Source organism: Colletotrichum tamarilloi (assembly GCF_030869305.1).
Source record: "Colletotrichum tamarilloi strain Tom-12 chromosome Unknown Scaffold_242.1, whole genome shotgun sequence".
Taxonomy (NCBI): domain Eukaryota; kingdom Fungi; phylum Ascomycota; class Sordariomycetes; order Glomerellales; family Glomerellaceae; genus Colletotrichum; species Colletotrichum tamarilloi.
In genome coordinates this window covers 2,444-28,784 of record NW_026849625.1, presented here as the reverse complement: position 1 = coordinate 28,784, position 26,341 = coordinate 2,444, and the positions used below count along the sequence as shown (strand labels likewise).

Below are 26,341 nucleotides of genomic sequence, written 5' to 3'. Positions count from 1 at the left end.
CGATCCCAATACGAAGTTCGCGAACATCAGGGATATCCATCGGGCTCAAATCGAAGCGGGTGAAAAGGAGGTTATCACGGCTGAATCCAGCGACTCTGAATGCCCTAGTGAGGCTGGCAGCTGTATTGTAGTGGGTGTGGTTGAGGATCAATAGTTAATAGTAATGAGGAGGTTGGGTTGTGATCCCATCGTTTTTGTGGTGCCAGAAACAGGGGGGTGCCAGGAAGTGGGTATGTTGACTTAACATGCGAGAAGCAATCGTGAAGCTTGGTTCTTCAAAAAGGACCGTCCAGGCACTTCTGAGCCTGTTCTATCAGCTTGGTCAGAACGGGAAATTCTCAGATAACCAGGTCTACTTCTTCCCATACTACACCGACCTCGACCGCTTGAGCGAGTGGCGATGCTACGTCAATGAAGCCCACATCGTCGCCATCAGCCAGAGCAGGTTCTATCAGCCAAATCACGCCGGTATCATAGACGAGATGCTGGGTAGGCTGGCATCTCAAGCGCGGCACCTCTGGTCACGAATCGCATCTGATCTGAACTTCAAGAGCTGCATCCTAGATGTCTACGCAGAGGTCCTCGATCCCGAGTTCGAGATCAAGCTCATTGGGATTAACCCCTGGGGAGCTCACTCCGGCTCAGGCAGTTTACTCTTTCACTGGCTCGATGGCGCGGAAATCCTTGATCCTCAATAGCACGACAGCACGACTATGATACGACTCGTAGAAGTAGGCGAGGCGAAAGCCCTCACGCGCGATGAGGCGTTTCAGATTGGTCGAGGTGGGGTTTTTGAGGACGAGCTGCGATGTTTGAGGGAGAGAGGGCTTGAGTGGGCTCTGGAGGATGATAAACATGCTGAATATATGGCTGTACCTGTGCCGGATGGGCAGTCTGGGCTTTCGACGAGGAAAGATGGTCTTGAGATGTTTCGGAAAGGATTAGATGGGGAGGTCACGGGGGTCAGTCCGAGGAATCACCCGCGATTCCTCAAGTTGAAAAGGGCATATGAAGCTAGCCGTTGGGGTTAGCAGCAAGGCTAGGGGCGTTTGACTGTGTCTAATCTTCGAAGCCAAAAGTTGTCGTTTTCAGGGTTTAAGGAATCTGGAGTCATGGATGAGGTATAGGTGCGCAGCATAATGAGAGACTCAATTCCGGTCTTCTGAAGGTATCTGTCCATCTCAGTCGTCTCAACGACTCTCCATATCACCCGATTGCCCCAGAATATTCGAATTCTCCAAATCGTTTCTCGCTCTCGTCCCGTGTGTATGAAGTTCTCAAAGTAGTCTGATTGCACGCTGTGTTCAACTGTCAGTCTCTGAACAAGGTGAAAGATGAAAATAAACTCACAGCAGAAAGTGCGATCAACCGGGTTCTAATTTCGCTCGGCCGGGAAGCCAAGTGCCTGCTCGATGCCTTGTGCCGAACTGGCTACTGAGACCTCGCCCTTCGGGGCGTTGAGACCACCGTAAACGTGTTCATTGGCGACTGGGGCCTGCCCAACAAAGTCCTCATAGGACTTGTAACCTTGGAGCAAAGTTACAAGACCCGTGGAATTGGGGTCATGGCTATGGCCAGTCTCAAGGTCATAAGGCGAAGGGATTCCAGCCATCGGGTGGCCTTTGATCACCTCGTTCTTCTTGAAGTAGTCCCAATACGCGCGGAACGCCTTCTCGGTTGTGGGGGTTCCCGAGGCGCTGGCGAGCTTGAAGTATTCAATGACGGCAGTGAGATGGGCGGGCTCGATCTGCTTTCCGCAAACCTGCATCAGGTGGAAACTGGAGGAATGTTTTAGATCAACCACCTGAAGCTGAGCCTTGCGCATGCCGGTGTTCTGAGGTGCCTCCTAAGCAACCAGAAGGACGGTTTGACGAAAGTGGTTGAGGATCTCCTCATGGTCCTCATGGAGCTCCCCCGTTGGAGCAATCGCGATGGGAACTCCAGTTCGGACATACCAACGAAGACCAAGGTGGAAAAGCTTTCCGATGGGGAAGGCTTCAAAATACTGGTGTGAAGCAGGGACGTGGACCTTCTCGATTTGGCGGGTGACGCCCAGAGCCTCCAACCAACGATCCGAGAGATCGTTGATCTTGAGAGCCGGGATGACACCGCCCTCAAGGATGAATCGACTGGGCTGAGAGACAGCCGGGTTTACCGAATTGAGAACGTGACAGTCCAGAGCGTGGCGAAGGTCGCGCACGCCCAAGTCGCGGGGTGACTTGAAGGCTCCGTTGGACTCGAGATCGTATGCCCAGACAACCACAGCGCCGAAGTAACAGGCCAGGAAGCCAGGCTTGCTAAAGCTCTGGATGCAGCTATTGAGGTTACCGGGAGAAGTATCCTTGTACGAACCGAACTTAATGGCGTCAACTCCGTGAAGTAGGCTCTTCTGGATGGGAGTCGCGATCGAGTTCAGACCGACGTGAATGATGTCAGGGTCGGAGCTATCGTTGGACTTGGCAGCCGCCTTCGCAATGGTGATCTCGTCGGTAGCAAAACGCATCTTGCCAGTCTTGCGATCCATCTGAAGGGAGATCCAGATGGGCTTAGGGTTGGATCCATCTACAGGAAGCAACGCAGCGAGAAAGTGGTTGTTAGATGGTCGACTCTCCAAGGGAAGGCTGAAGGCAGGCTTGGTCTTGGCATCTTGACGGCCCACACAGAGCCGCTCATGGAGGTCGTCAGCCTCGAGGCACTGGGCAGAGCAGTACCTGGCCGCCTTGCAGTGGCAGCGGTACTTCCGGGTGGAAGGGTTGCCACAAGCCAGGCACTGCTCGGCTTCCTGTCGCTCTTGCTGATTCTTGCAGCTGGCATAAGTGTTGGGATCGTGGAGAGCCCAGTAGCCTCCTTCACTGCCCTTCTCTGCCATCGAGTATTGCTCAATGGGGGGCAATAGGACGGTGAAGGTGACCACCGGCTTCCACAGAGACTGGCCGTGAGAAGATGACATGCTAAAGGGATAAGGCAGTCAGTATATGAAAGAGAATTGGATGAGAGAGGGACAGCAATGATCACTTACGTCGATCGGTCAGATCGCTGAAGGCTTTTGTAGTGATTGATAGATAGAATTCCGGAGACAATGATTAATAGAAGCGATCTGGTATGGGGGATGAAGTGAGATGATCAAGAACCGGTTGGCATCAAGGGAAAGGGAGGTAGGATGATGAAGGTATGGGTCGATTGAGTCGAAAATTGAGGTCGACAAGAAAGACGAGAGGATGGAAGAAAAGGTGAGAAGGTGAGGGTGGGAAGACGAGATTGGGGGTATAGATGGGAAAGGTGGAAGTTTAAAGGAATCGGGTGGTGAGAAAGGAAAGCCCTAATTCTGGAAGAAAGAGCGAGAGATGACCGTTCCAAAGGCAAGAGCGATCTTGAGGCAGAACAAAAATAACAAAAGAGGAAACCACGGCGGTGAAGGACTATTCACATTATATTCATTATATCATATGATGACGTGCGATATCCTCAACCAAAGTCACAAGTCAGTAACTTCGATCGCTATTTGTTTCCTCAATCCTCAGGCGGTCTAAACAATCTTGTAGACCAGCTTCTCAGCACTCACACCACCCTTGGCCTGCAACTCAAAGCCCTTGTTGATATCATCCAGACCACCAAACTCCTTTTGCGGGTTGGGCTTGATGGAGCCATCCTCCAACCACTTGGGCAGAAGCCCCAGGTACTTCTCCCAGAACTTCTTGTCCTCAGGCTTCTCTCCATCAATGTTATCGAAGCTTCCATACGTAAGAGCCCTTCCAAAGACCGAGTACACCAACGTGCTCTCGACCTTGACTCCCTCAGGAGCGCCAACCTCCTTCGCCTTGCGCGGCAAAATACAGACGACGTGGCCACCCTCGGGTGAGAGCGCCGTCGCGACTGCCTTTGTGGTCTCGACTTCGCTGATGGCGTCAAAGACGTGCTTCAGGTCATTCTTCGCAGCCTTCTTGACCTGCTCAATCCAGTCGGCATCGCGGTAATCGATCGCCACATCCGCACCGAGACTCTTCAGGAGCTCGTGATTCTTCTTGCCGCCTGTCGCAATGACATACAATCCAGCCTCCTTCGCCAGCTGAATGGCATACAACCCAACACTGCCCGTTCCGCCATTAATCAACACCGGAAGCGCCTCTTTACTCGGGCTCGTGGGCTCAGGAAGTCCAAGTCGCTGGAACAGCGCCTGAACAGCGGTAGCAAAGGCCAACGGAATAACCGCGGCCTGGGAATCCGTGACGGACTCAGGGATGGGGAAGACGAGGCTGCTCTCGATGACGGCGTACTGCGCAAAGACGCCGCGGGGAGGTTCGTCGCTGGTTCCCATAACGAACCCTGCGACGCGCTGGCCTTCTTTCAGGGAGGAGCCGTTGGGGTCGGCGACGGTGCCGGCGAAGTCACAGCCGACGGTGCGGCCTGCGGGAGCGCCGGCTGTGGCTTTCCAGTCTGTTGGGTTTTGGGCTACGGCGGAGATTTTGACGAGAATTTCGCCTGGGCCGGGTTGAGGCTTAGGGACCTGGGATGGTGGTTAGTACATGAGAAAGGGGACCGGTTGAGGGGCATCTGAATGACATTATGTACCTCTTGGACTTTGGCGGTCTTGTCGCCTTGAGAGACGAGAGCTCGGATGGTGCCTGCCATTGTTGCTGTGTAGGATATCGGTCTCAATTGGGTGTTTGGGGGAGTTGTAGTTGAGAATGGAGACAGGAGACGACGTTGTTGAGAGTGTTTCTCAGAGTGGTATTCCCGCGATGAATGACGGAATGAAGACGAATTTAAGTCGAGAGAAAGAGACGTTGAAACAACACGTGGGATTAGTAACCTGGTATTCAAGCTGTTGCTGAGAAATCGCGTGCTCAAGTGGGTAGACGCCATGGACGAGAACAAAGGTTGGTCAAGTTAAGGTACCCGTGGGTGGGCTTGGAATTGCGCTTAGAAACAATGAGACTTTGCAAAATCCCCCAGTGAATCGCATCTGCCCCACGAAGTTATTTCCGCGGACGAACAATCTTGGCCATTAAAGCCTTTAAGGTGTGTAGAAAGGGAGCTATACGCAGTGCCGGGGCGCACAGACTTTCAGCATTAGTCACCAAGGGGCTGTTTCTGCTTAGAAATATGGCCGGATATAGCAAGGGAATTCCCCAACAAGAAGTAAACTTTGTCAAAGTTCAATTGAGCTATTGAATCATACCTAGGTAGTCTGCCTATGTATTCTTTCGTGGAATGCTGCTCGAGCTGAACTTGAGCTACGGGAGAGGATGATGAGGGGATTCTCAACCTGTCTCCGGTCTCTATGAAATACGCTGTGACTAAGCGCTTGACCAACGAGATTCCTAGTAGACAAATCTTTATGTGACACATTGTCATCAGCAAATGAGTACGGTAATTGGCTGCCCGTATTACATCTTGAGAATGAACTCTCAAAGATTGATATTCATAAATGAGACAAATGCCCGATGGATTGAACTAATTTGACATCGAATCCTTAACCTACCCAACCTTCGGCTTTGCTCCCGACCCCATTCATCCTCGGGCCACACGGCCGGTCTCCATCACCCCGCTTCGTGGGAGCCCGACCGAACACGGCATTCACTGAACGAAAAGCTCCGAAACCACCACCGATGAGCATGGATCGGAGAAGATCATACAATCCCCCTCCTCAATCTGCGATGTAGTAACTGCCCGTTCCAAGATCTCCTGCATTGGATTTGCCTGTCAATCACCTTGGCGTAGCATCAACCCCTCTCAAAGTAACGCAGACTTTCTTATCGTGGTGCATCTCCGACGTGACCTTCGGAACCGGGATTGTGCGTACCCCACAAGTGTCTCTGGCGCCATACCGGCCATGAATGATAAAAGCATTCCAACGCTCATATCTACTGCCTTGGGCCAATTCGAGGCATACTCTGTGGCGCAGAGATCCGGGCCATCAATCGAGACCAGCCACTTCTCAACTTCATGTGAAGCACCGCCAAAATGAAGCCTTTCTCATCAGCAACACTCACCTGCGCCCTCGCCTCATCGGCCTGGGCCGCATCCTATACCGAATCCCTCCTCAGCCTACACAAGACCCTCGTCGAAGCCGACTCGACGACCAAATCCGAAGCCCTCGGAACGCAAGCTCTCAAAGGCTACCTCGAGACGAACTTCACAGTCGAGCTCCAAACAGTCGAAGGAACCCGCCAAAACGTCTTTGCCTATCCCGGCACCGCCCGCGAAGCTCGCGTCCTCGTCACATCGCACTTTGACACAGTGCCGCCTTACATCCCTTATTCCCGCTCCGGCGATGAGATCCGTGGTCGCGGGACTTCTGATGCGAAAGGAAGTGTTGCAGCGCAGATTATCGCTGTGGAGGAGCTTCTCGCGAGCGGGGAGATTGCCGAGGGGGACGTCGCGCTGTTATATGTCGTTGGTGAGGAATCTGGAGGCGACGGTATGGGAGCCGCAAACGAGCTGGGCTTAACGTGGGAATCCGTCATCTTTGGCGAACCCACGGAAAATACCCTCGTCCGGGCGCACAAGGGCGTGCTGGGGTTCAATATCACAGCCGACGGCGTCGCAGGCCATTCTGGGTATCCCGAGTACGGTCGGAGCGCGATTGACCTGCTCGTGCGCGCCTTGGACAAGATTCAAGACACGAAGCTGCCGTGGACGGAAGAGTTTGGGAACACCACGTTGAATGTGGGCTTGATTGAGGGCGGGGTCGCCACGAATGTGATTCCGGAGAGCGCATCGGGGAGGGCGTCGATTCGGGCTGCGACGGAGGATTTACAGGGGATTCAGGATGTGCTGCAAAAGGCTGTGTCGGAGGTGACGCCGGAGTATGTCAATTTGACGTTTACTGGGTTTGGTTTGCCAGTGAGTCTGGACTACGATGTTGAAGGTATGTTGTTTGTCTGATTGTTTGACTGGAACGGCCTCGACTGACACAAGCAGGCTTCAACACTACTGTGGTGAACTATTACACGGATGTGCCACGCCTGAATGGAACCCATAAGCGTTACTTATACGGACCTGGGACTATTTTAGTGGCTCACTCGGCTGACGAGCGCATCACTGTTCAGGATCTCGAGCTTGCTGTGGAGGACTACAAGAAGCTCATCCTCGCTTCCTTGAAGTGAAGGGTTCTCGATTCCCTCTAATACTATGTCAATGATTTGCCTTGATCGGATTCAAGCTCAATGGCCGGCTTTATCATCAATGCCCCTTCTATACATCGCCTGACTCGTCTTGCACCCTGTAATGACCCTTGTGTGCTTAGGTTGCCTGTAGGTGGTGGAAGTTGCGCTGGGTTTACCATGAGATGAATTCATATGTAAGGATTTGAATCAGGACTGTAATCTTGGAGCTCAACAATCGCCTGGGCCTCATTAGTATGAGTGAGATGAGACAGGGATTCATGAGCAAGTGAGTGAGTGAGAGCTCAGTGAGTGAAAGATACGTACCGTCTACCCCTCACGGATGGTCCGTGCCGAACCTGACGTCAGCCGTCTGGGCGGTCGCGACCCCGCCATGGCGATGGCGTCACACGTGACAGCTCAGCTGGAGCTCAGCTCAGCTCCCTCCGGCTGCCTCACCACCGCCAGCAGCAGCGGGACCGGCCGCCGACCATCCACCAAGCTAGCACCATTCGAGAGCTCAACGGTCACCTTTATTGTGCCTGTCTCTCCTCCTCAAGCTAGCCCATCCACACCCAAATCCCCCAACCCTTACCACCGCAACAATGTCCAACTCTCGTGGCCTCCCCGATGTCTTGATGACAAAGGTCGACGAGTATGTTGACTCTCTTGCTCCACAGATTCAACCCCGCATCGCGTCTGAGATCGACACCTTCCAGACGAGAACTATCGATAGCCTTGAAGACCAGGTTGTTGACGCCTTTCGTTCACTCTTTAATAAGGACAAGAACTCAGGCGATGGCTCGAGAGGACTGAACGACACACCACCCGACGCCTACGGCATTCAGTCTCTGCCCTTCGCAGATGAGATTGGTAAGCTCACTCGCAGCTTCAGCGTCATCACAGACGAGGCAGGCGACGATCTCCGCGACATCTTCAACCTCACCGATGAGGCCCGTGGAGGAGGAGGCGGCGGCCCTGAGACCCAATCCCGAGGTATCAGCCACAGCGACTCATTTGGCGGGGCAAAGGGCTTCCTCTCCTCCGCCATCAACGTCGTCCAAGACCACCTGGAAAAGAACAAGGGCTCAGGTGGCGGCGGGCAGGGTTTCGAACTCGACGGTCTTCTCGGAGTCCTCAGCAACACCGTCAAGGACGCCGCGCGGAACCCCGAGGAGAAGGCTCGTGTCATTAGCCCCGAGATCAAGGAGAAGGTCGGCATGAAGCTGAGGGAGCAACACGCACCCATCGCGGAACAGTTTACCAAGATTGCGCTGGAGCACATCAAGCGATGGCTGCGCGGCAACACGAGCACGCGGGACCTCGGCGACGGTGTCAAGGGCGAGATTGAGGACCAGGTCAAGGATTTGGTCAAGGGTCTTGGAGGCCTGTTTGGAAACAAGAAGAGTTCGCAGGAGGGTAGCCGGGGTATCGGTGACCGTGATGGTCCTGAGGGCGAAGGCGAGAGGGGCGGCTTCTCGAAGGTCATCAGCGACAAGCTCAGCACGGGTCTGGCAAAGGTGCACAGGGAAGTCCGTCTTGAGTTCCGCAAGATTCTCGGTGCCATCGAGAAGCAGCTCTTTGAGCTCCTGCCAGACGCCTTTCAGCGACCTCTGGAGAAGATTCTCGGAGGAAACCCCTTTGACTCTCAACTCGACCGCGACGCTGGCGGACACGCGGACCGCGGGTTCGGAGACGACATCAAGGTGAAGCTGGTCAACAAGATCCGAGCCCTGGTGCGGAAGGTGCAGGAGACGCTGCGCGAGAGCATTCTGGGCGTCGTCAATGGTGGCCACCGCAAGTTCGAGCGTGAGAGCTGGGTGTTTGTCCAGAACATTGTCGAGCAAAAGGTGCAAAAGTACCTTCCCAAGGTCAAGATCAACGTGCCGGATGATATCGGAAACGAGAATGTCAGCGTCGGTGCGCCGACGGCGGGATCTCAGCTTGGTGGTGAGCACCACTCGGGTCAACCCCAGGGTGGCAACTACGCGCCGCCTCCATCGCAGCAGTATGGTGGACAGGGCTCGCATCAGCAGTCATACAACCCTCCTCCGAGTCAGGAGTACCGATCTGAGCAACATCAGCAGCAGCAGCATCAAACACACCAGGAGTACCGGCCTGATCAGAATCAGCCCCCGTCCTCGTACCAGCAGTACCACTCGGATCAATACCAGGGCCAAGGCCAGAACCAGAACTACGGCCAAAGTCAGAACTACAATCAAAACTACAACCAAAACCAGGGCCAAGGTTACGGCCAAGGTCAGGGTCAGAACTACGGGGGCAACCAGGGATACGGGGGTAATCAGAGCTATGGGGGTAACCAGAGCTACGGGGGTAACCAAGGTCATGAGAGTGGCCAAGGCTATCAACAGAACCAGGGATATGGCGAGAACCCGCGATACTAAAACAGCCTCAGAGAGAGCGAAGGATGGGCACTCAGGGAGTACGCCAAGTCAAGTCAGCATGTGTGGGAATTTGCATTAGATAAGGAAGAGGATATCATTGAGAACGGGTTGTTCGAGAGGTAATCAACCAAGGTAGCTGAAGCCAACGATGACGAGAAGAACCTTACCAATTCCATTTCAGTGATCTAACTTGTCTCTCCCTTCGCCATCTTCAGCGCCTCCTCCATCTTCTTCTCAAGTTGAATCCCAACAAGCACATCCAGCATCCTCACAAACTTGCCCCGATCCCCTTGATTCACCTCGGCCAACTCTCTCGCGCCGTCACTCTCTTTAATGATACCAAATTTGACAGCAGCTTCAAGAGCTCTCTTGTCAGCGTACGGAAACACCTCCTCCCACTCCTCCTGCACCCTCCTCAAAAAGATCCCAGCACCAGTCGGTCCAACGCCTTTTATCCCATCAGTCAACACCTTCTCAACCTTCTTCTGCGCCTCCTCAGCCTTCATCCCCTTGACCATCTCCCTCAACGCCGTCATCTTCTCAATATCTGCCTCGTCTTCCTCTTCGTCTTCCTTCTTACCCCTCTCCTCCTCATCATCGTCACCACCTCCACCGCAAATCTTCCTCACCCCCTCAACCAAATCCCCCAACTGCACAGCAGTCTTCTCCTTGTGCTGCGTCCTCGCCTCCCACATCACCTTCCTCCGGCCCTCAAACCCAGCTTCGTCAAGATCCCGCGGCGTGCGCAGGCCAAAGGGCGGGTTGAGCAGCGTGTTGATGGTGCGGAGGCCGAGGCGGTGGGAGATGGGTTTGCTTAGGAGGAGGGCGGCGACGAGGTTTTGGAAGGGGGTTAGGGTGGAGTCTGGGTAGGTTAGGCGAGGTCCTTCGCCATCATCGCCATTATGGCCGTCGTTGTTGTTTGTGCCATTTGAGGGCTTTGAAGCCTTTGCGGTGTTGGCTTTCTTCCCGGCGTCCTTAGGGGGAGGATCCTTGCGATGTTGGCCTTCGTCCCAGTCGATTTCGCCGTGGCCTTGTGGGAGGGAGGGGAAGGCGAGGGAGAAGGCTTCGTCGCTTAGGAGCCAGTCTAAAGTTGCTTTTGGATCCTCCGTCTTGGGCTTTTTGGTGTCGGGTTCATCGTCCTGGTTGTGGGTGGGCGGCGATGCTTCCGAAGCTTTGCGCTTCGTGCCAGTGTCGGCGGCTTCATTATTAGAGTTGCTGGATGCGGGTTCTTTTCGCGAGGTCATTGTGATATTGTCTTTGAATTACGAAGTGAATTGATGATATTATTGGCACAGTGTTTGAAAGATGATCACATAATTGACCACAAGATATGGTACTGGTGAGGATGACATCGACTTTTGAGCTGTCGTTGAAGGCTGGATCGTGGATGATGTCATGACTTTCGTGGTCGACGCCAAAGCGCGTCACCGCGCGTCGACGGACTGTTCTTTGTTTTTTCTTTCTTTTTTGAATGGAAATGATGAAGCGAAGGTGATCATCAATGTCAAATGAATTCGACAAACATGAGAGCCAAGATCAATGCTGCTTTAAGGGGGGGTGTCTAGGGAGCATAAGTTCTCCATGCGCAGTCACTTCATCCACCAGTGAGACGCGACGTTCTCTACGAAGGTAATCATGATGGATCAACTACTTTTGGAAGGTAGATCATCACTTTCACGAACCGATCCAATGCAAGAGTCTAATAAAGCGTCTTACTTGAATAGTACCTCATGTAAGGCACTGCCATTCAGTACCATCTAGCCTTAAGTAGTCCCCAGGACCATATGTCGCAACCACGCAGCTAGATAGCAGCCATGCAAGCCAAAAGAAAGGGTATCGTCAATCCAGAGAAGAAAGAGCAGTGATCCATCCATCCCTCCTGCCGATCGCAACGACTAAACTGAAGTTCCCAACATCCTTGTGACCATCTCACTTCTGCTCGGCAGCCTCCTCCTTGGCGCCATCGGTATCACCAGTCTCCTCCTTAACAGCACCATCACCACTCTCCTTAATCTCCTCATCATCTGCATCCTTCTCAGCAGCAGCTTCAGCAGCAGAAGCCGAAGCCGCAGCCTCCTCCGCAGCCTTCTGCGCCTTGCTCTTGCGGCCGCGCTTCTTGGTAGGCGTGCCCTGCTCCTCAGCGCCCTCCTCGACTTCGGCAATCTTCTTCTTGCGCGGGGTGGCAGTCTTCTTGGGCCGGGGTGTAGAGGCAGAACCAGAACCGTCCTCGGTGCTGTTGCTGCTGCCGCTGCCGGCGAACCAGCCGTGCTTGGTGGCGGCGCGGGCGAGGAGGGTGCGGGCGCTGGAGGCGCTGGAGAGGCCGGCCTCCTCGGCCATTTTCTCGAGGACGGCGGTGGTGGGACGGTCGACGTGCTTCATCATTGCGAGGGCGAGCTTGAGTTCGCCGTCGGTGAGGTTGAGGGTGGCGGCGGCCTCGGATGCGGCGGTCTTGGGAGGCATTTTTTGTTGCTCTTGCGAGTTTCTGGTGAAATTTGGTGAGTGGATGGGTGGCGGTGATGAGAGTGAATGAAACGCGGATGGGTGAGTGAGAAAAAGGTGGGTGAGGTGAGGATTGATTGAGGAGATGAGACTGCCGTGATACTTACTGCGAGAGGTAGATGTGAGTTGTCAAAGTAAGGTAAGTATCAGATACGTGGTGTCGAAGAACTCGGAAGGAGGATTCTTGGACCCGAATAGTTGTGGTATCTTGAGTGGATGGCGAAGGTAGATGAGCTGCAAGATATTTGTGAGATTGTGAGAGTGATGTGAGTGGCGAAGGTGTTGGGAATTGTTGCTCAGTAGGAAAAAGTGAGGCGGTTTAATATTGGCTCCGCTGAGGCGAGCGACGTTCTCGACTCGAACCGAATTTAGGCAGGTACGCATGAAGTGGTTCAAGGCAGGAGCCTTCCTGAAAAGGCTTTCTCTTTCCAGGATGAAGTTGAGATCAGTACGAGCTCATGAAAAGCGCGCCTTACATGTCTCCCTCACAGCCTCAGGCTGTTGCCTCGAAATACAAGAGCCTACTGAACACCATACACAATGGAGATGAGACACTTCTTAATTTCTTATATTCGCTCTTTGTTCCACTACGTTCTACAGGTCGACGAGAGACGTAAGGCATCACTTAGAAAGTTCTTCTATCAGTGTACACGATGAATAAGCCCTCTTGGGAGAGGTAGAGGCAGTAGTTGGGTATTTATAGTGGGCGATGTCTTTCTGTCACATGTCCCAAGTTCAAGGACATCCGATTGATATGATGAAGCATCACACAGCATCACCGACAGCCGCCACCACAAACTTGTCTTGACGAAGATCGATACAGTTCTAGGATTCAAGACTAATGAAGGCAGCCCTCGAGACTGATTGAAAGACTCGTTAGATCAACTCAAGGTTGTGATACTGAGTATATTGACACTAGTGTGACAGGGTATGAGAAGGAAATGGTATGTACTCCATAGATGATGCTATTACAACTTGTCGCTGAGACCTTTTATCTAACCAATGCACGCTTGACTGCAACAAGTCTCTTACAAGCCGACCGCGGAACGGATGGCGTTGATGAGGATGTTGTTGTAGTCACCACCAGCCTCCCACATAGCGAAGCCAGCCAGCTTGTTGGATGTGACGTAGTTGCCCTTGGCGGTCAAGGACTGGACGTTGTCGTAGGAAACCCAGACTTGAGCAGTCTCGTTGTAGAGGAAAGGCTGTTCAGCTGTTAGTTACTGTGCAAGTGTGGTGGGTATCAGTGAAAGGGACAAAGCTTACAGTCTGACTGCAGTTGTCGTATCCGGTAGCAATGCTGTCACGAGGCTTGCCCGTCTCGTCGAGGAACTTGCCCTCCTTGATCATGCTCCAGAAGGTGTAGGTTCCACTAGGAGGAGAAGCGGCGCCGCACTCGTCGATTGATGGGTCGTCGTCCCAGCTGCTGCCCTGAAATCGGTGTGTGCTGTTCTGGACGGGGTAGGCGTTCAAGACACCAGGGGAGGCAAAGGCGTTGGTAGAGTTGACGGAGAATCCGTGGCCGTAGGCACCGACGGCGAGAACGAGCTTGTTGGCGGGGATACCGGCGCCAATCCACTTCTCAACACCCTCCTTGATACCGCCCTGGTTGTTGCGGGCGTCGCAAGTCATGGCAAGGGGTGCGTTAGGGCCTCCGGTAGCAGCCCAGGCCCCGTAGATGTCGTAGCCCATGACCATGAGGTAATCGAGGGAGCTGGCGAAAGAGGAGAGGGTGCCGTTGGTGCTGGCGACGTCGAGGGCGTTGTTCCAGGGGTTCAGGCTGGTGGCGGCGGTGAGGTACAGCTGCTTGGTCTGCTTCTGGCGGAGCTCGGTGAGGAAGGAGGCAAAGTTTGCGGTGTCGTCCTTTGCGATTGTGTTGCAGCCGAGGCCCTGGCGGTTGGGGTACTCCCAGTCAAAATCGAGGCCGTCGAGGTTGTACTTTTCGACAAAGTCGAGGCAGGTCTTCACGAAGGCGGTTCTGTTCTCCGCGCTGCCGAAGGCGGTGCTGAAATAGCGGCTGCCGGTCCAGCCTCCGATGGAGACGAGGGCCTTGACATTCTGCGGAGAGGTGTTAGATACCGTGTTGGATAGTAAAGTTGATCTACGGGTAACATACGTGCTCCTTGGCGGCCGCGACAAAGGCGGGAAGCTGGTCGGGAGCCGACTTTGTGAGGTTGAGGCTGCCGTCGGCGGCGGTCTCGGCGAAGGCGTACTTTGCGTCGGTGTACTTGTCCCACGGCATGTCGGAGACGGGGAATCCGCGGTTCGCGTGGTAACCCGCGAAATAGGTGGATGCGACAACGCCAGAGGTGTTGACGTTGCGCGCAGAGTAAGGCGCGGCGGAAGCGCCCACGGCCAACATGGCCGCGAGCGAGAGTTGAGCGAATGACATGATGCTGTTGTGGATAGTAGAAACGAACTAGATGCAAAAGAATGTAGTAAAGTTGGAAAAGATGTTCAGCTCGAGGCTAAGCTAGCAAGCCAACGGCACTCGGGGATTGGGGTGACGGCTCGGTTTGCTTAAATAACTTCGACGTTGTACGACCCCCTCGCGGCCAACACTGTTCACGACCACCTTACGGAGTCGAGGAGCCCCCCTACGGAGCACTACAATAGAGTTCACCATAGCCCCATGTTGACGAAGCAAACTAATTGCTTTTCTGGGGCCGCTGGGACCAACGTCAACGGCAAACAGGCGCGCGAATGACTCGGAGCAGGGGGGCTGACGACCTCTGCCGGCAGGGATCACCCAGGTGCCGCGAACCCAAAGGTTTGGTCTGATGTTCAACTTTTCTCCCTATGAGTTGTTCAGGTTTCTTTGATGCTCGAGGCTGCGGCATGTCTAGGTATGGAAAGATATCGGCATGTTCTCTTTGATAGGCTTACGAGGTGCATTTGTGCTCCATGCAGTCAGATATACCCCTGAGCCCCGAGCGGCAAAGACGGGTTCCCAAATTCTGCGCGTCTGCTGCGGCGGCAGCCCTGTCGGTATGCGAGAGTTGCGAATATGCACCCAGCACGAGCCCCCTATTCTTAGAAGGGCGGGCCAACAACAATGGAAGGTTTTCCTGGGTTCCATTTGAATCCAAGGATGCCTCTTGCGCCGGGCCGCCCGGGACGGAGCTGGGCACTTACGTCTTGCTGCGCTGCAGCTGCATTCAAGCAACGGGAGATCGGACTGGGCGAATGACTGCCATATTGGGGTTTTCCCAACTTGGGCTCTTGGGAGTCTTGGCTTTTGCGGGAGAGGGGGAGCATGGCGCAGTGAGTGGCCACGATGGCGCGGATGACAAGCCCGTCTACAGAGTTATGCCTCACAAAAGATGCCGTGCTCTCGTGGAATTGCTGGGGATTGGTCGACGAGGATGAACTTTACTATGTGACGGAACCCTGGGGAGCTGACTGGACGGGACGCGATGGTTCGTCTATGGCATGTTGGTTGGCCGGTTGGTCTGAGGGAACTGTGGCGATCGGAGTAAGGCATTCTTTCTTTTCTCTCTCTTTCGGTCTTTCGCAATCGCATGTTCGCGAACTATCTTTCGCGAAGCCGCCAAACCCCTTTCAAGGAACAGCGCAGTTGTGAAAGGCCTCCCATTGCCCACCCGTGCCACCCTCCAGAGTCCTCCTCATCCTCCTCCTCCTCCCCCCACGGTTTCGTTTCCACCTTGGCGGAGAGCAGTTGCTCAGGGCAAAAACTTTGTTTTTCTTGGTGTACCACTGTAACACCATAGCAGTCTGCCCAACTAGCCGTACAGAGCGTAGAGCGAGTGGTTGAGCGGGCTGCCGAGGTCGAACATTCTGAAACTCTGGCTAAAAGCATTTCGTGCGTCTTGGACGTTGGTTGGTGCCGTGCGTTGCAGCCAGCGTTACATGGCGGCGGCCTGGGAGTGCCGACCGGCGGTTGGCCCTCCGATCGGGCGAACAGGAACAGCCAACAGATCATGAGAGGTGACAAGCTGACAGCAGTCCGATCGTTCAACTTGAGGTTGATCACTTGCATTACTGTTCGTCTTCCATCAGTCAAATCATAGGCGGCCGTTAGTAGCCTCACGCGCACGATAAACGCCCAGTCGGCCGGCGCGACGCCGCCCGCGAATGGTCTCCCGGGGCCCCGGAAGTGCCGTTTCCCACATGCAAGGGCGCTTTTGTCCACCCCGCTTTACCCCTGAGAGCCGCTTTTTCTCTTTCTCTTCGTTTTCTTTGCGCAGTATGAGCTGAGTCAGCCACCGGAATTGGGGAAGTTTCCTCTTTTAGGGGAAATTGGGAATAGCTACGTTCCCAGTCCGGCTGCGAAACCATCCGACCACTATTCGTTATTAGTCTTGGCAGCACATCGGAAAATGACGAGGCCTGTGGGATTTTCTGGTGGAGGCGATCACACCTGATTGGACCCACTGAACAGTTGTTAATTCCTTCTAAAGCCGAATGCGGTTGAGTCGCGAAAACGAAGCGTGTTTCTCTTCCTTGCGATTCTGCGTCGCTCACGTTCAAGATGACAGTCCAGAAAGCACCGAGAGAGCTCCGTCTCAGAAAATGGAAGCAACATATACGTAGAGTATATGCCAACGTATATGCCAACGAAAGACTGTTCTGAGATGTCGTCCAAACCAGGTCTGTTGGCTCTAGGTCTTTGAGAGCTTAGCCCAGGCAACGGCTGTCACCGTCATAACCGAAGAGAGCATTCATCTGTTTGACAATTGGAAGACTCGAAAATCTTACGTTATTGCCGGCGACGTATACTGAGCTTTTCTCTTGATAATGGGGCTCAGGAACTTTGTTCATGGTTCAAATTGATAGCATTCTTCCTCGTGACATGGAGGCTTTGGTCTGCCTGGAAGACGTTATGGTACAATCTCACGAGCATTTCTCGAACTTCTAGTGCCGTCCGCAGTGCATTGAGAAAACCGGCACATTGATGCGAGGGCGATCAGGAAGAAATACGAGATCGGGTTCACGGTGATGCTGGCGACCAGATGGGTCTGCAATTTACTAAGCTTTTTTGACACAAAAACAAGACTGAACCCTGTAGATCATGTCTATTTCTAGCAAACATTCGGCGGGAAAGCCCTATTAATTGTTCAGAGTTCGGCTTTGGGAAAATTGCAACGACAATCAACCAAAGCTCCTATAAGATCGTCTGTTCCGAATTCAATGTCAAATATTTACATAAAATTATCTGAACAAAGAGAAAGCTTATAAGCTCAATGGTCAAGTAAGGTTTCGGCAAGATGTGCAAATAACCAAAGTAGTCTGTGAACTCTGCGGCTAACGCGACTTCACCACCGCACGCTCAATTGATAACTGCCAATCTCGCCGTTTTCCAGACAAAAAGCTTCATGAGTGTTTAATACTGCACCTCTGAGGTCAGAGCGAACACGATTGACCCCATGGAAGTGGCATGGAAGGGTGGGTTGCTGCAGGAGAAGACCTCCAATGCAAGATGGATGAGCCGATTTCGCGACTGAGCGTTCTACTATTACAAGTAGGATGTTCTGGATATTGCGCTGAACGAAACCGATTGATAAAAGCCGATCTGGTAACCTATGAGTTCTGGAGACTGTGAGGAGAAACACTTTGCAATGGGAAAGGGCGCAATTGGAATCAGGCAAAAAGGAGATTGGAACTACAACCAAAAGGACATGCTAGTTCGGACTACTTATTGAGAAACTATGGTTCCTGGGGACATTCGGAGTTTCATACGCCTACGTCTACAAGCTGATTAAAAAGACTTCTTCTTCGAGTACATGTATCACAGTCAAGTAATCACTTGCGATAGTGAGAAGATCTCAGGAGTTCAACCGTTACTTCATAGGCTACTTCTAGCACTCAGCTCACATCAAGCCATTCTGCGACTAAGCTCCCCCTAGGCATATAAATATCCCGCAGTAGTTCCCACTCTACCCGGACCGTCAACTGAATTATAGACATTGAAAGAAGGAAGGGCTCTCATCCCCAAAAGGGAACAGCACCCAGACCAAACTATGCATGTACGTCATATAGACGAACACGCTTAGCCGGTGGTGCAGCCACCGAGGCGGACGCTCTCGGCGTACATCTCGTAGGTGTCGGCGTTGGCAGCAGCCTTGGTGGCAGACAGGGCCTGGGCGGCGGTGGGGCCGTAAGCCCAGTCGGTGGTGCCGTAGAGATGGGTCATCTCGTGCAGCATGCTACCGGCGCGGTCGTAGTCGTCTCCGGAGCACTGGGAGGCGAGCTCGGGGAAGCCCCAGAAGCCGTTGTTGGGGCAGGGGACGATGACGTTGTCCGAGGGGACGGTGTAGAGGAGGGCGCTGCCGTCGGTGCAGTCGCTGTAGGTGTCCGTGCAGGAGATCTTGGGGGAGGTGGTCTGCACGCCGGCGACGTCGTTGTAGATGGTCTGGACCTTGGAGGCGACCGAGGTCGACTTGAACCAGGTGGTGTAGTAGTAGGACGAGGTGCCTGCAGCGGTGGAGGCGGCCTTGGCCATGGAGATGGCGTCGGTGACGGAGGTCTTCAGGGAGGTCGTCTGCGCGGTGGTGCAGGACGAGTAGGTGATGGCGCGCTTTTGGATGCGGGAGTTGAAGGGCTCCTCACGCTTGCGGGAGATGTGGTCCCTGTAGATGTCAGGTTAGTAAGAGGGTCGCTATTCGCACCGAATGTTGGAATAGGACTTACGCAGCAGCGGTGGTCTGGTCGACAGTGACCTCGACCTCGCCGGAGGTGACATCGGCGCAGGAAGCCAAGTCCTTGAAGGCGGAGGGGATGCTGTCACCAACGGCGTAGCGGAAGCCCTGGATGGCAGTGACCTTGGCGTCGGCAATGCCGTCGAGCTTGTAGCTCTTGGCGGCGTTGACGGGGACGGTGATGGTCTCGCCGGCAGCGATCTTCTGGAAGAGCTTGGCGTCGAGGCCAGTGCGCTTGTAGTTGACGAAGATACCCTCGAAAGGAAGAGCAGTGCCCTCTGGTTCTTGTTAGATGCTATCCCCAATGATGTAATAGCGTGCATCTACATACCGGCATCGGTCACCAGGAGATCCTGGGTGGCATGGTCGCTGAAGACGGTGTTGCCCTTGAAGACGGAGACGGCCTCGCTGCCGGTGTTGGTAACGGCGACGTTGACGGTGTGGTTCTCGGCGTTGCTGATCTCAATAGAGAGAGGGCAAGTGGCCGAAGCGGCACCAGCGAGAAGGGCGACGGAGAGAGCCTTGGCAACCATTTTGACCTAGAGACCTGAGGGATGAGGGATGACTGAGGATGGGAGTGAAGAGAAGCATTATAATCATCGTTCGCGGATACTTGGGCTATATAAATACTCGATTTGTTTTCGTTCTGTCGGTCAATGTCATGATTGAACGGTTGCATGGCCAACATTAACAGGGCTCTGATAAGCCCGAACGGAGCAATTCCTTCGTCAAGAAGGTGAGATTACAATGGCAAGTCTGAAAGTGCACGTTTCCGCCGGTCGTAAATGTGGGCGGTTCACGATGAACCTGGCTAGTCTGGATCTGGCAGGAGCTAAATTGAGCTAAATCAAGCATAACTAGGACATGTCGGGGTAGTTTGAGTCTATTCAAGAAAAGCTTCGGGAACTCGATCCATGTCGAGGAGGTGCGGAAGGCAGAGGGTGGGTAGCGTGCATATTACAAGCTGGCAGAAAGCCGTTGAGCAAATGAAAAGGAGCCCGTTAAACAGCAGATAACATCGGCATAGTCTGGTGATCTCGGTATGTGGGCAACAAGGGGAAGCGGATGGGCCCGATGCAGCGCCGCAAGAGAGGCCGGGGAAACCGGCAATTCAGACGCATGGGCGGCTGTCCCACACCCAAGACTAAGCAAGTTAGGAAGGCTGTTGTGGCATTTGGTGCGAAAAGGGGAGGTCCTTAGGTAATGAGCAGGGTATGGCCTGGCAAACCATTGGAAAACAATGAGTATTGTCGCATCAGTTCATATCGCAGGAGGGCCATGTGTGGACATTGCGGCCATGTCCGCTTATACGTTATCAGCGAGTTCCTCGCCAAAAGATGCGCGTATGCGCGTAAGTTCCCACCTTGACTGTACCATGGATCAATTATGGAAGTTGCGTAGCGGGCGGGTGGGCGGACGGGAATATCATCGCCTGAAAGATGAGACGAACTTCAACGACTCGTCTAATCATGAGCCTCGGCAATCGGACTCGGGGCGACTGGTGACGGTCTTCGCCGATGGTGATGACGGATATTCCGCCAGAAAGGACCTTTGGCCATGAAAAAATGGCACGTTAATATGAGAGGATAGACTAGCCGTTCCACGACTTTAGGATGAGCAAAAGAGTTGAGGGGACAGGAGCGAAAACCGGATGGGAAATGAAGCGGATACCACTAACGACCCGTCACCTTGCCATTTTAGGGGTCATCCGCCCCGATCTCGCGCCGAGGTTATGCCCAAAGACAGATTCACCTCTATCCTGACCTCTCGTTACCTCCAGCGCGTCGTTCTCGAGCTTCTCTGACGGTCACAAGGCCAAGCTTGAAGTTGAATATCCAGGCAATCTTGAATATGATGTTGGATCTAGGTTCGGGCCCTTGAAGGGTGGATCGACGTATGCACTGGAGCTGAGTGCAGCCAAGTGAAGCCAAGTTGAGGCCAAGCCAAGCCAAGAGTCTTGGCTGGACTGCTAAGAATCTTGGCCCAACGCGACATCTGGGATCTCAGATCTGGGCTGCATAACCCCTCGTCGATAGTCCCCTCTGAGATTAATGACTGGGCAAGCCGTCAATAATACCTTGTCGGCAAATGATGTCACCTGCAAAATGAGTCCAACCGCACTCTGAAGATGCGCCTTCGTCTAGCCCATCCATAAGAGACAATTCTAAATGTGTTGGAGTCCTCTTTATCGGAGTTCTCTTTTTTCAATCTCGATTTTGAGGCTCATATAGGTCACTTTTCTTGAAGTCATCCAGGAGCTTGTCGTAAATAAGCCATCTCGCCAAATACGGCAAAAAACAGTATCTTTGCAGGCCATCGCTTTGAATGAATGGAGTATCTGGATATTTTAATTGATGTTGCCTCGTTCTGAAGTGAGTCCTTGCGTACTTAGAGGAAGTCGCATTGAGGAAAAATATCTGTTCGGCGACCAGATATTCGACACATGTGTGGTTCTTAGAACAGCTTTTTTACTAATCCGGTACGAATTTCGTCTTAATCGAATTGAAAATTGAAATATGCCAGTTGCCACTTGGTCTTTAGGGCATTTTTGACGGATCAAGTGACATTCAAGGGTTGGTAGATTGAGCCAATACCGATGAAATCTGGCAGGTTGTTCTGAAATGGGCGCTATGCAGATGAAACGTTGTTATAGAAAAGACACGACTTCGCAAGTGCAGAGAGCTTTTACCGAATGATTTCGTAGTTTGCGCCATTTGTCACGAGAAAATCAGATTATATCATTGCCAGCGTCGGTATGGTTATTGGTCACCGATTGATCCAAAATTGCAAAAGTATCCACAGGCGTACTCTGACCCAGAGAGTACCACCCTATCCCACCGGCTGCGGGATGGTAAAAGGTGTTCGTCCTTGTCAGAATAATAATAACTTCCCCGTTGATCAGAGCATTCTTCTCTCGCTTGCACGGGTCTATCAAAAAGGATCAAACATGCATAATGAGAGAGACTACAGGCACATTTGCCAATGCTGTCTACTAGTCTACGGGATAGAGGAGGTGCTCCGAAACGACACGCGGATGAAGGTTGGGAGCGTAGGTCTTGACGCAGTTCCAGAAGTGAAGGAGACAATGGGGAAAGTTTGTATTGATATTGGCTCTGCCACGTACCCCGGGTCATTGACATGAATCCGTGAGGGAGCTCATGAATGACCCTCGCTAACGCCACTGAAAGTGTAGCCTTCTAACAGCCAATCTAATGACAACAATATATATGTACAGTCAACGCAACTTCAAGCTCCCTCCAAGTGATCTGCCTTCTCGCCCTTTTCGGAGTTAAACTCCTGCGGCATGGCAATCGGTCGTGTTTTGGCATACTTCACTGTAGCCATCCACGAAGGCGACTCACGGAACAGGAGATCAATCTCCTCGAGATTCCGTCCCGTCGTCTCAGGGAAGAAGAAGTACACTGTCACCGGCATAGCGGCCGCAATCACGGCGTAGACGATATAGTAGCGCCATCCAATGGTGTTGAGAGCAACCGGCGTAACCATGATGACGAGGAAGTTGAACAGCCAGTGGTTCGCTGTCGAAATGGAACTCATCGCCATACGCAGACGCAGTGGCGCAACCTCTGTGCAGTAGAGGTAATTCGCTCCCATGAGGCCGATTGGGATCCACGTGTTGTACAAAAAGATGAAGAAAGCAGCCGCAATCTGAGCTGGGTAGTTGTCGGTCCCGAATGATGTTGCGATAGCGAGTGCGATCATACAAAGAGACATTCCTGCGCCACTGACGATGAATGCAGCGCGTCGCCCGAACCGGTCGATCGTGAAGAAAGCGATGAAAGAGGCGAAGAACTTCCACGTCAGGGTTCCGCCGCTGAGAATGCGAGAGTACTGGCTAGAGAGACCGAGGCCTTGTTGGAAAAGGATTGGTGCATATACGCTGACGAGGTTGGAACCACTGTTGAACACAGAGTTAGTCATCTTGTTATCAATGAGAAGCTATTGGAAGGGGGACAACATACGCCATCTGTTGGAAGAATTGAAGCGACATGCACAGGCAGAAGCGATACAAAAGCTTGTCTTCGCCCATCTTGAGGACATCTTTCAAGGAGACCTGTGTGCCCTTTGTTTCTTCGAGGGAATACTCGATTCCGGAAAGCTCAGCCTGAACCTCCATAGAATCTGCCGGAAGCGATTTCAATACGGAAATCACGGCGCGAGCTTGCTCTGACCTTCCTTTCATGACGAGCCATCTGGGCGATTCCGGGAAGAAGTAAATTGCGGCCATTAAAACGATGGAGAAGAACACGGCGATGGCCAAAGGTGGGCGCCAAGTAATGGGACCAGAGTGGAATTGGAAAAAGCCGAGATCGATCCAGGATTCGAGCATGTAGCCCACGCACATGAACACGCCAGATATGACCACTTGTCGGCCGCGGTTAGCAGCAGCAGACGTCTCGGACTGCCAGACTGGGACGATGGAGCTAAGCTGCCCGATGCCGAGACCGGTGAGAACACGGCCAACGACGAATTGAGGGAGGCCAAAAGCAGCTGCCATGAGAATTTCGCCAATAAGCGTCATGATGGCGGAGACAAAGATGATGTTGCGGCGGCCGTAGATATCGCCGGTCCAGGAGCAAGATAGTGAGCCGATTGTTGCGCCAATAGTGAAGGTGGCGACGATGAAGCCTTGAAGTGTCGAGTTTGCCGATTTCTGGGCTCCGGTTGTGTTAACAGTGTCGATCTCGGGGAACGTTTTGACCCAGTCTTCTTCCGTCAGCAGGCCACCGACGACGCCAATGTTGTATCCGTAAAGAATGAAGCTGGGCGCGATGATGAGGGCGATTCTCAGATTGTTGAGAGCATTGCCCGTGAGGCCAAAGTACTTCTTGGAACCCATGATTCCTGCAGCGTTTCCGCAAATAATACGCACACACACGCCGTTACGAACGGATAGGGTGAACAAGGGTTGGACAAGAAGAAGAAAGGAAACAAGACGCGTTGTGTCCCTCTTCTCTCGGTGTTTTCTCATGAGAGTAAGGAGAAACGAGTCGCCTTTTAGCCTCAACACAGATCTATGGCCCCACGAGGCGCTTAGATAACTCCATGATGGAGCCGTGTGTGGGAGAGTGCGGAGGTATCCAATGCCTTCCGTGTCCCCCGTGGAGAGGAGAGGAGGGTGCGGAGACGTGGGGCCATGTCGATAGTTCTTTGGGGGGAGGAGGATGCACCCTGGACAACTCGTCCACTCTAGCCGTTTACATCAACCCCTAGTCCACTTCCCCCGGATATATCTGACGAGTCGAAGGCTTCCTCATTGAGGCTTCTCAACCACTTGGAACGACGGTATTCATCAGTATGTTCGTAGATTGCGAAGTGGATTGTCGGAGCCTTCCGAGCTCCTGCCTTGTTGGACCTTGGGGGCTCTCCGCGTGGTTGCGAATAGAATGCGCGGGTTATGACTTTTAAAGCATATTCGTCACCTCAAGTCCCGTTGATAATGCCAATACATTGGCTAAAACGTTTTTGCCAAGCTTTATTCATCTCCGCAAAACCCCAGAAACGCAAACACTGATGATTCCATTCAGATGGAATATGGTACTCAGTTGACGTGGGAACTGGGTGGTCCTGAGTCGTTTGGTCCCTTGGTCTCAGCTCTTGAGATCTTGGCGACATCTCTTGGCATGCACTCATCGTCAGACATATCAACACAAAGATAACACGTCCCTAGAGACACCTTCCATTTCTCGTCGCTGCACAGAGATATCATGAAGGACGAAACGTCGAGGTCGAAGGCAAGGCGAGCGAAAGGGCCGAAGACCCGAGAGCCTCTTGCATCATGCAAGCATACAGAGATCCAGGACTTCGGCAGAGTATCGCCACTCTTTTCGGACACCCATCGCGCAGAATGCTTGATTCAGTTTTGAAAGAGGGTGTATCAGTCAGCCAGCCCGACGGTTTATAGACTCGGGATGCATACCGAGACCGTACTTTACCTACTTAGATGCAATTCTTTGGGGCCCATCACCTTGCTTGCTTCCGCTACCCACCTCCGAGAAACGCCGCATTTATCGGACCATGAAAGTGGGGGGAGCGCGAAAGCGAAGGCGCGAGTCAACGCCGCCCGCGGTGTTTCGCTAGGCCGCCGGGCGGGATTCGTCCGGAGTGGATATTTGAACTTGTCCGTGGTGTATTGTTCCTCCGCCAGTCGGTGGTGCGTGCTCCCCATTATTGACGATACGTTCAATCGAAAAGGCAAAATTGAAGACTTTCCTAGAGGAATAAGTCTGCGATGTCCCTGAAGTTGAGTATGCCTTGACGAGCCTCAGATGAAAAACAAGAGTTCCTTAGAGCCTTGGTAGAACTTCCAAGCAATTGTATTTGGCTGCCAATTAGTCTTGGCTTCTGCCAAGAGCGCCTCAATACTCAGCCAGTGCGGCGGAATGCAACCCCCAAGAAGCGCCACGGTTATGAAATGCGCCGGCAGACAGGCATTGCGCAAGTACAATGGCCCTTGGTACTTGGCGTCTGCATGAACCTAGTGAGTCTAGGCTAAAATCCAGCCCAGGCCCACGCGTCATGAGGACCATTTTCGGACCCGGGGAATGGGCGGTGTATGTGTGCAAGACGGCGAGGATTCTTGAGCCTCATAAAAACTTGAGAAATCGGGCAATCGCAGCGCAATGTACGGATAACGTCCCCTCAATGCTTTCGTCCTGATGGCTTTCTTTCTGCATCCAACGGTTTTCTCAGTCTACCTTGGATCATGAGTGCCTTAGCAACAAAGTCACTGACGTGTTCATGAAACAACTTCACTCATTAATTATTTCCAGCGAGTGTATGGGGGTAGCCAGCGACGGCACATGAAAACTTTGCCAGAGAATGAATTTACCTGGACAGATATAGGCACTAGATGACCATGGAAAGGCAACGGAAATGGCGGATCTAATGGCGCACTTCTCCGATGGCTGCTACTAGGTATACGCAGGTGTTTTGTCAGCTGCGGTCAGTTTAAGGCCGCTGCGGATAAATAACCCTAATCTCGTGCCTAGTTTACGCCAGAACCTCTGGGCAGTAAGCCTCGTCACGGTCGGAGAAGCGGGCCACAGAACCACGCCCGTAGTGCCTATTATTATATAATCCGTCGCAAGACTTAGCGTAGTGTGAGGGCACACTTTAGATTTGGAGAAAGTAAGCATCAATTACCACTACTTTTCGGGTCTCAATACTGATCGCATCATCGATCCACAGGCTTCATCCGAAGTTAGATCAGAAAGCGGTCCCCCAGATGGCCGCCGGTGCACACACATCTTTCTCTTGCAAGTCTTAAGCATCTCCTCAACATACAATTGGATTTAAAAGCTGACTCTAGGTCACACAATCAAGCCACAGTGTTTCATGGTATCAGGATCAAGCTCGATAAGCGTCGAATAAAAGAAGATCTCTTGCTACCCGATGGTCCCAGGATCCAGGACCTCCACACAGATCAAAGGATGTGTACATGGAGTAACGCCTAAATGTCAAAGCGAAGCAAGTCAAAACAACAACTGGAAGTTTATAAAAGATGGATCATGCCGAAAGGGGGCTCCATCATTGATGTGTCTACTCAGTATCTTATCCATGAGCATAGCAGGACATTACATGGAATCAACGTTCAAGAATCTTCCTAGGCTCACCCAAATGCGCGGCATCAAGAGTACGTTGTTCACCC

At 52.9% G+C, this 26,341-nt stretch overlaps 11 protein-coding genes across 11 annotated transcripts; 3 read left to right on the top strand and 8 right to left on the bottom strand.

Annotated features, from left to right (window-relative positions):
• Nucleotides 1-245: 245 nt before the first annotated feature.
• Nucleotides 246-698, top strand: CTAM01_16636 (uncharacterized protein; the record flags this gene model as incomplete). Its single annotated transcript, XM_060532628.1, has 1 exon — nt 246-698. One exon carries the CDS (start codon nt 246-248, stop codon nt 696-698), a length of 453 nt encoding a protein of 150 aa, XP_060372805.1.
• Nucleotides 699-1,375: 677 nt separating this feature from the next.
• CTAM01_16635 (uncharacterized protein) lies at nt 1,376-2,950 on the bottom strand (the record flags this gene model as incomplete). Its single annotated transcript, XM_060532627.1, has 2 exons — nt 1,376-1,778; nt 1,956-2,950. 2 exons carry the CDS (start codon nt 2,948-2,950, stop codon nt 1,376-1,378), a joined length of 1,398 nt encoding a protein of 465 aa, XP_060372804.1.
• Nucleotides 2,951-3,526: 576 nt separating this feature from the next.
• Nucleotides 3,527-4,629, bottom strand: CTAM01_16634 (zinc-binding dehydrogenase; the record flags this gene model as incomplete). Its single annotated transcript, XM_060532626.1, has 2 exons — nt 3,527-4,504; nt 4,570-4,629. The coding sequence occupies 2 exons, from the start codon at nt 4,627-4,629 to the stop codon at nt 3,527-3,529; spliced, it is 1,038 nt and encodes a 345-aa protein (XP_060372803.1).
• A 1,335-nt stretch (nt 4,630-5,964) lies between these two features.
• CTAM01_16633 (uncharacterized protein) lies at nt 5,965-7,109 on the top strand (the record flags this gene model as incomplete). The annotated part of the gene is made up of 2 exons (XM_060532625.1): nt 5,965-6,871; nt 6,925-7,109. The coding sequence occupies 2 exons, from the start codon at nt 5,965-5,967 to the stop codon at nt 7,107-7,109; spliced, it is 1,092 nt and encodes a 363-aa protein (XP_060372802.1).
• Nucleotides 7,110-7,711: 602 nt separating this feature from the next.
• Nucleotides 7,712-9,511, top strand: CTAM01_16632 (uncharacterized protein; the record flags this gene model as incomplete). Its single annotated transcript, XM_060532624.1, has 1 exon — nt 7,712-9,511. The coding sequence occupies one exon, from the start codon at nt 7,712-7,714 to the stop codon at nt 9,509-9,511; it is 1,800 nt and encodes a 599-aa protein (XP_060372801.1).
• A 185-nt stretch (nt 9,512-9,696) lies between these two features.
• Nucleotides 9,697-10,755, bottom strand: CTAM01_16631 (uncharacterized protein; the record flags this gene model as incomplete). Its single annotated transcript, XM_060532623.1, has 1 exon — nt 9,697-10,755. The coding sequence occupies one exon, from the start codon at nt 10,753-10,755 to the stop codon at nt 9,697-9,699; it is 1,059 nt and encodes a 352-aa protein (XP_060372800.1).
• A 685-nt stretch (nt 10,756-11,440) lies between these two features.
• Nucleotides 11,441-11,971, bottom strand: CTAM01_16630 (uncharacterized protein; the record flags this gene model as incomplete). Its single annotated transcript, XM_060532622.1, has 1 exon — nt 11,441-11,971. One exon carries the CDS (start codon nt 11,969-11,971, stop codon nt 11,441-11,443), a length of 531 nt encoding a protein of 176 aa, XP_060372799.1.
• A 1,067-nt stretch (nt 11,972-13,038) lies between these two features.
• On the bottom strand, nt 13,039-14,402 carry CTAM01_16629 (glycosyl hydrolase family 18; the record flags this gene model as incomplete). The annotated part of the gene is made up of 3 exons (XM_060532621.1): nt 13,039-13,215; nt 13,277-14,068; nt 14,127-14,402. The coding sequence occupies 3 exons, from the start codon at nt 14,400-14,402 to the stop codon at nt 13,039-13,041; spliced, it is 1,245 nt and encodes a 414-aa protein (XP_060372798.1).
• A 1,140-nt stretch (nt 14,403-15,542) lies between these two features.
• On the bottom strand, nt 15,543-16,010 carry CTAM01_16628 (uncharacterized protein; the record flags this gene model as incomplete). The annotated part of the gene is made up of 1 exon (XM_060532620.1): nt 15,543-16,010. One exon carries the CDS (start codon nt 16,008-16,010, stop codon nt 15,543-15,545), a length of 468 nt encoding a protein of 155 aa, XP_060372797.1.
• A 2,010-nt stretch (nt 16,011-18,020) lies between these two features.
• Nucleotides 18,021-19,202, bottom strand: CTAM01_16627 (deuterolysin metalloprotease; the record flags this gene model as incomplete). The annotated part of the gene is made up of 3 exons (XM_060532619.1): nt 18,021-18,600; nt 18,662-18,947; nt 19,001-19,202. 3 exons carry the CDS (start codon nt 19,200-19,202, stop codon nt 18,021-18,023), a joined length of 1,068 nt encoding a protein of 355 aa, XP_060372796.1.
• Nucleotides 19,203-21,915: 2,713 nt separating this feature from the next.
• On the bottom strand, nt 21,916-23,530 carry CTAM01_16626 (uncharacterized protein; the record flags this gene model as incomplete). The annotated part of the gene is made up of 2 exons (XM_060532618.1): nt 21,916-22,588; nt 22,653-23,530. 2 exons carry the CDS (start codon nt 23,528-23,530, stop codon nt 21,916-21,918), a joined length of 1,551 nt encoding a protein of 516 aa, XP_060372795.1.
• Between the last annotated feature and the right edge of the window lie 2,811 nt (nt 23,531-26,341).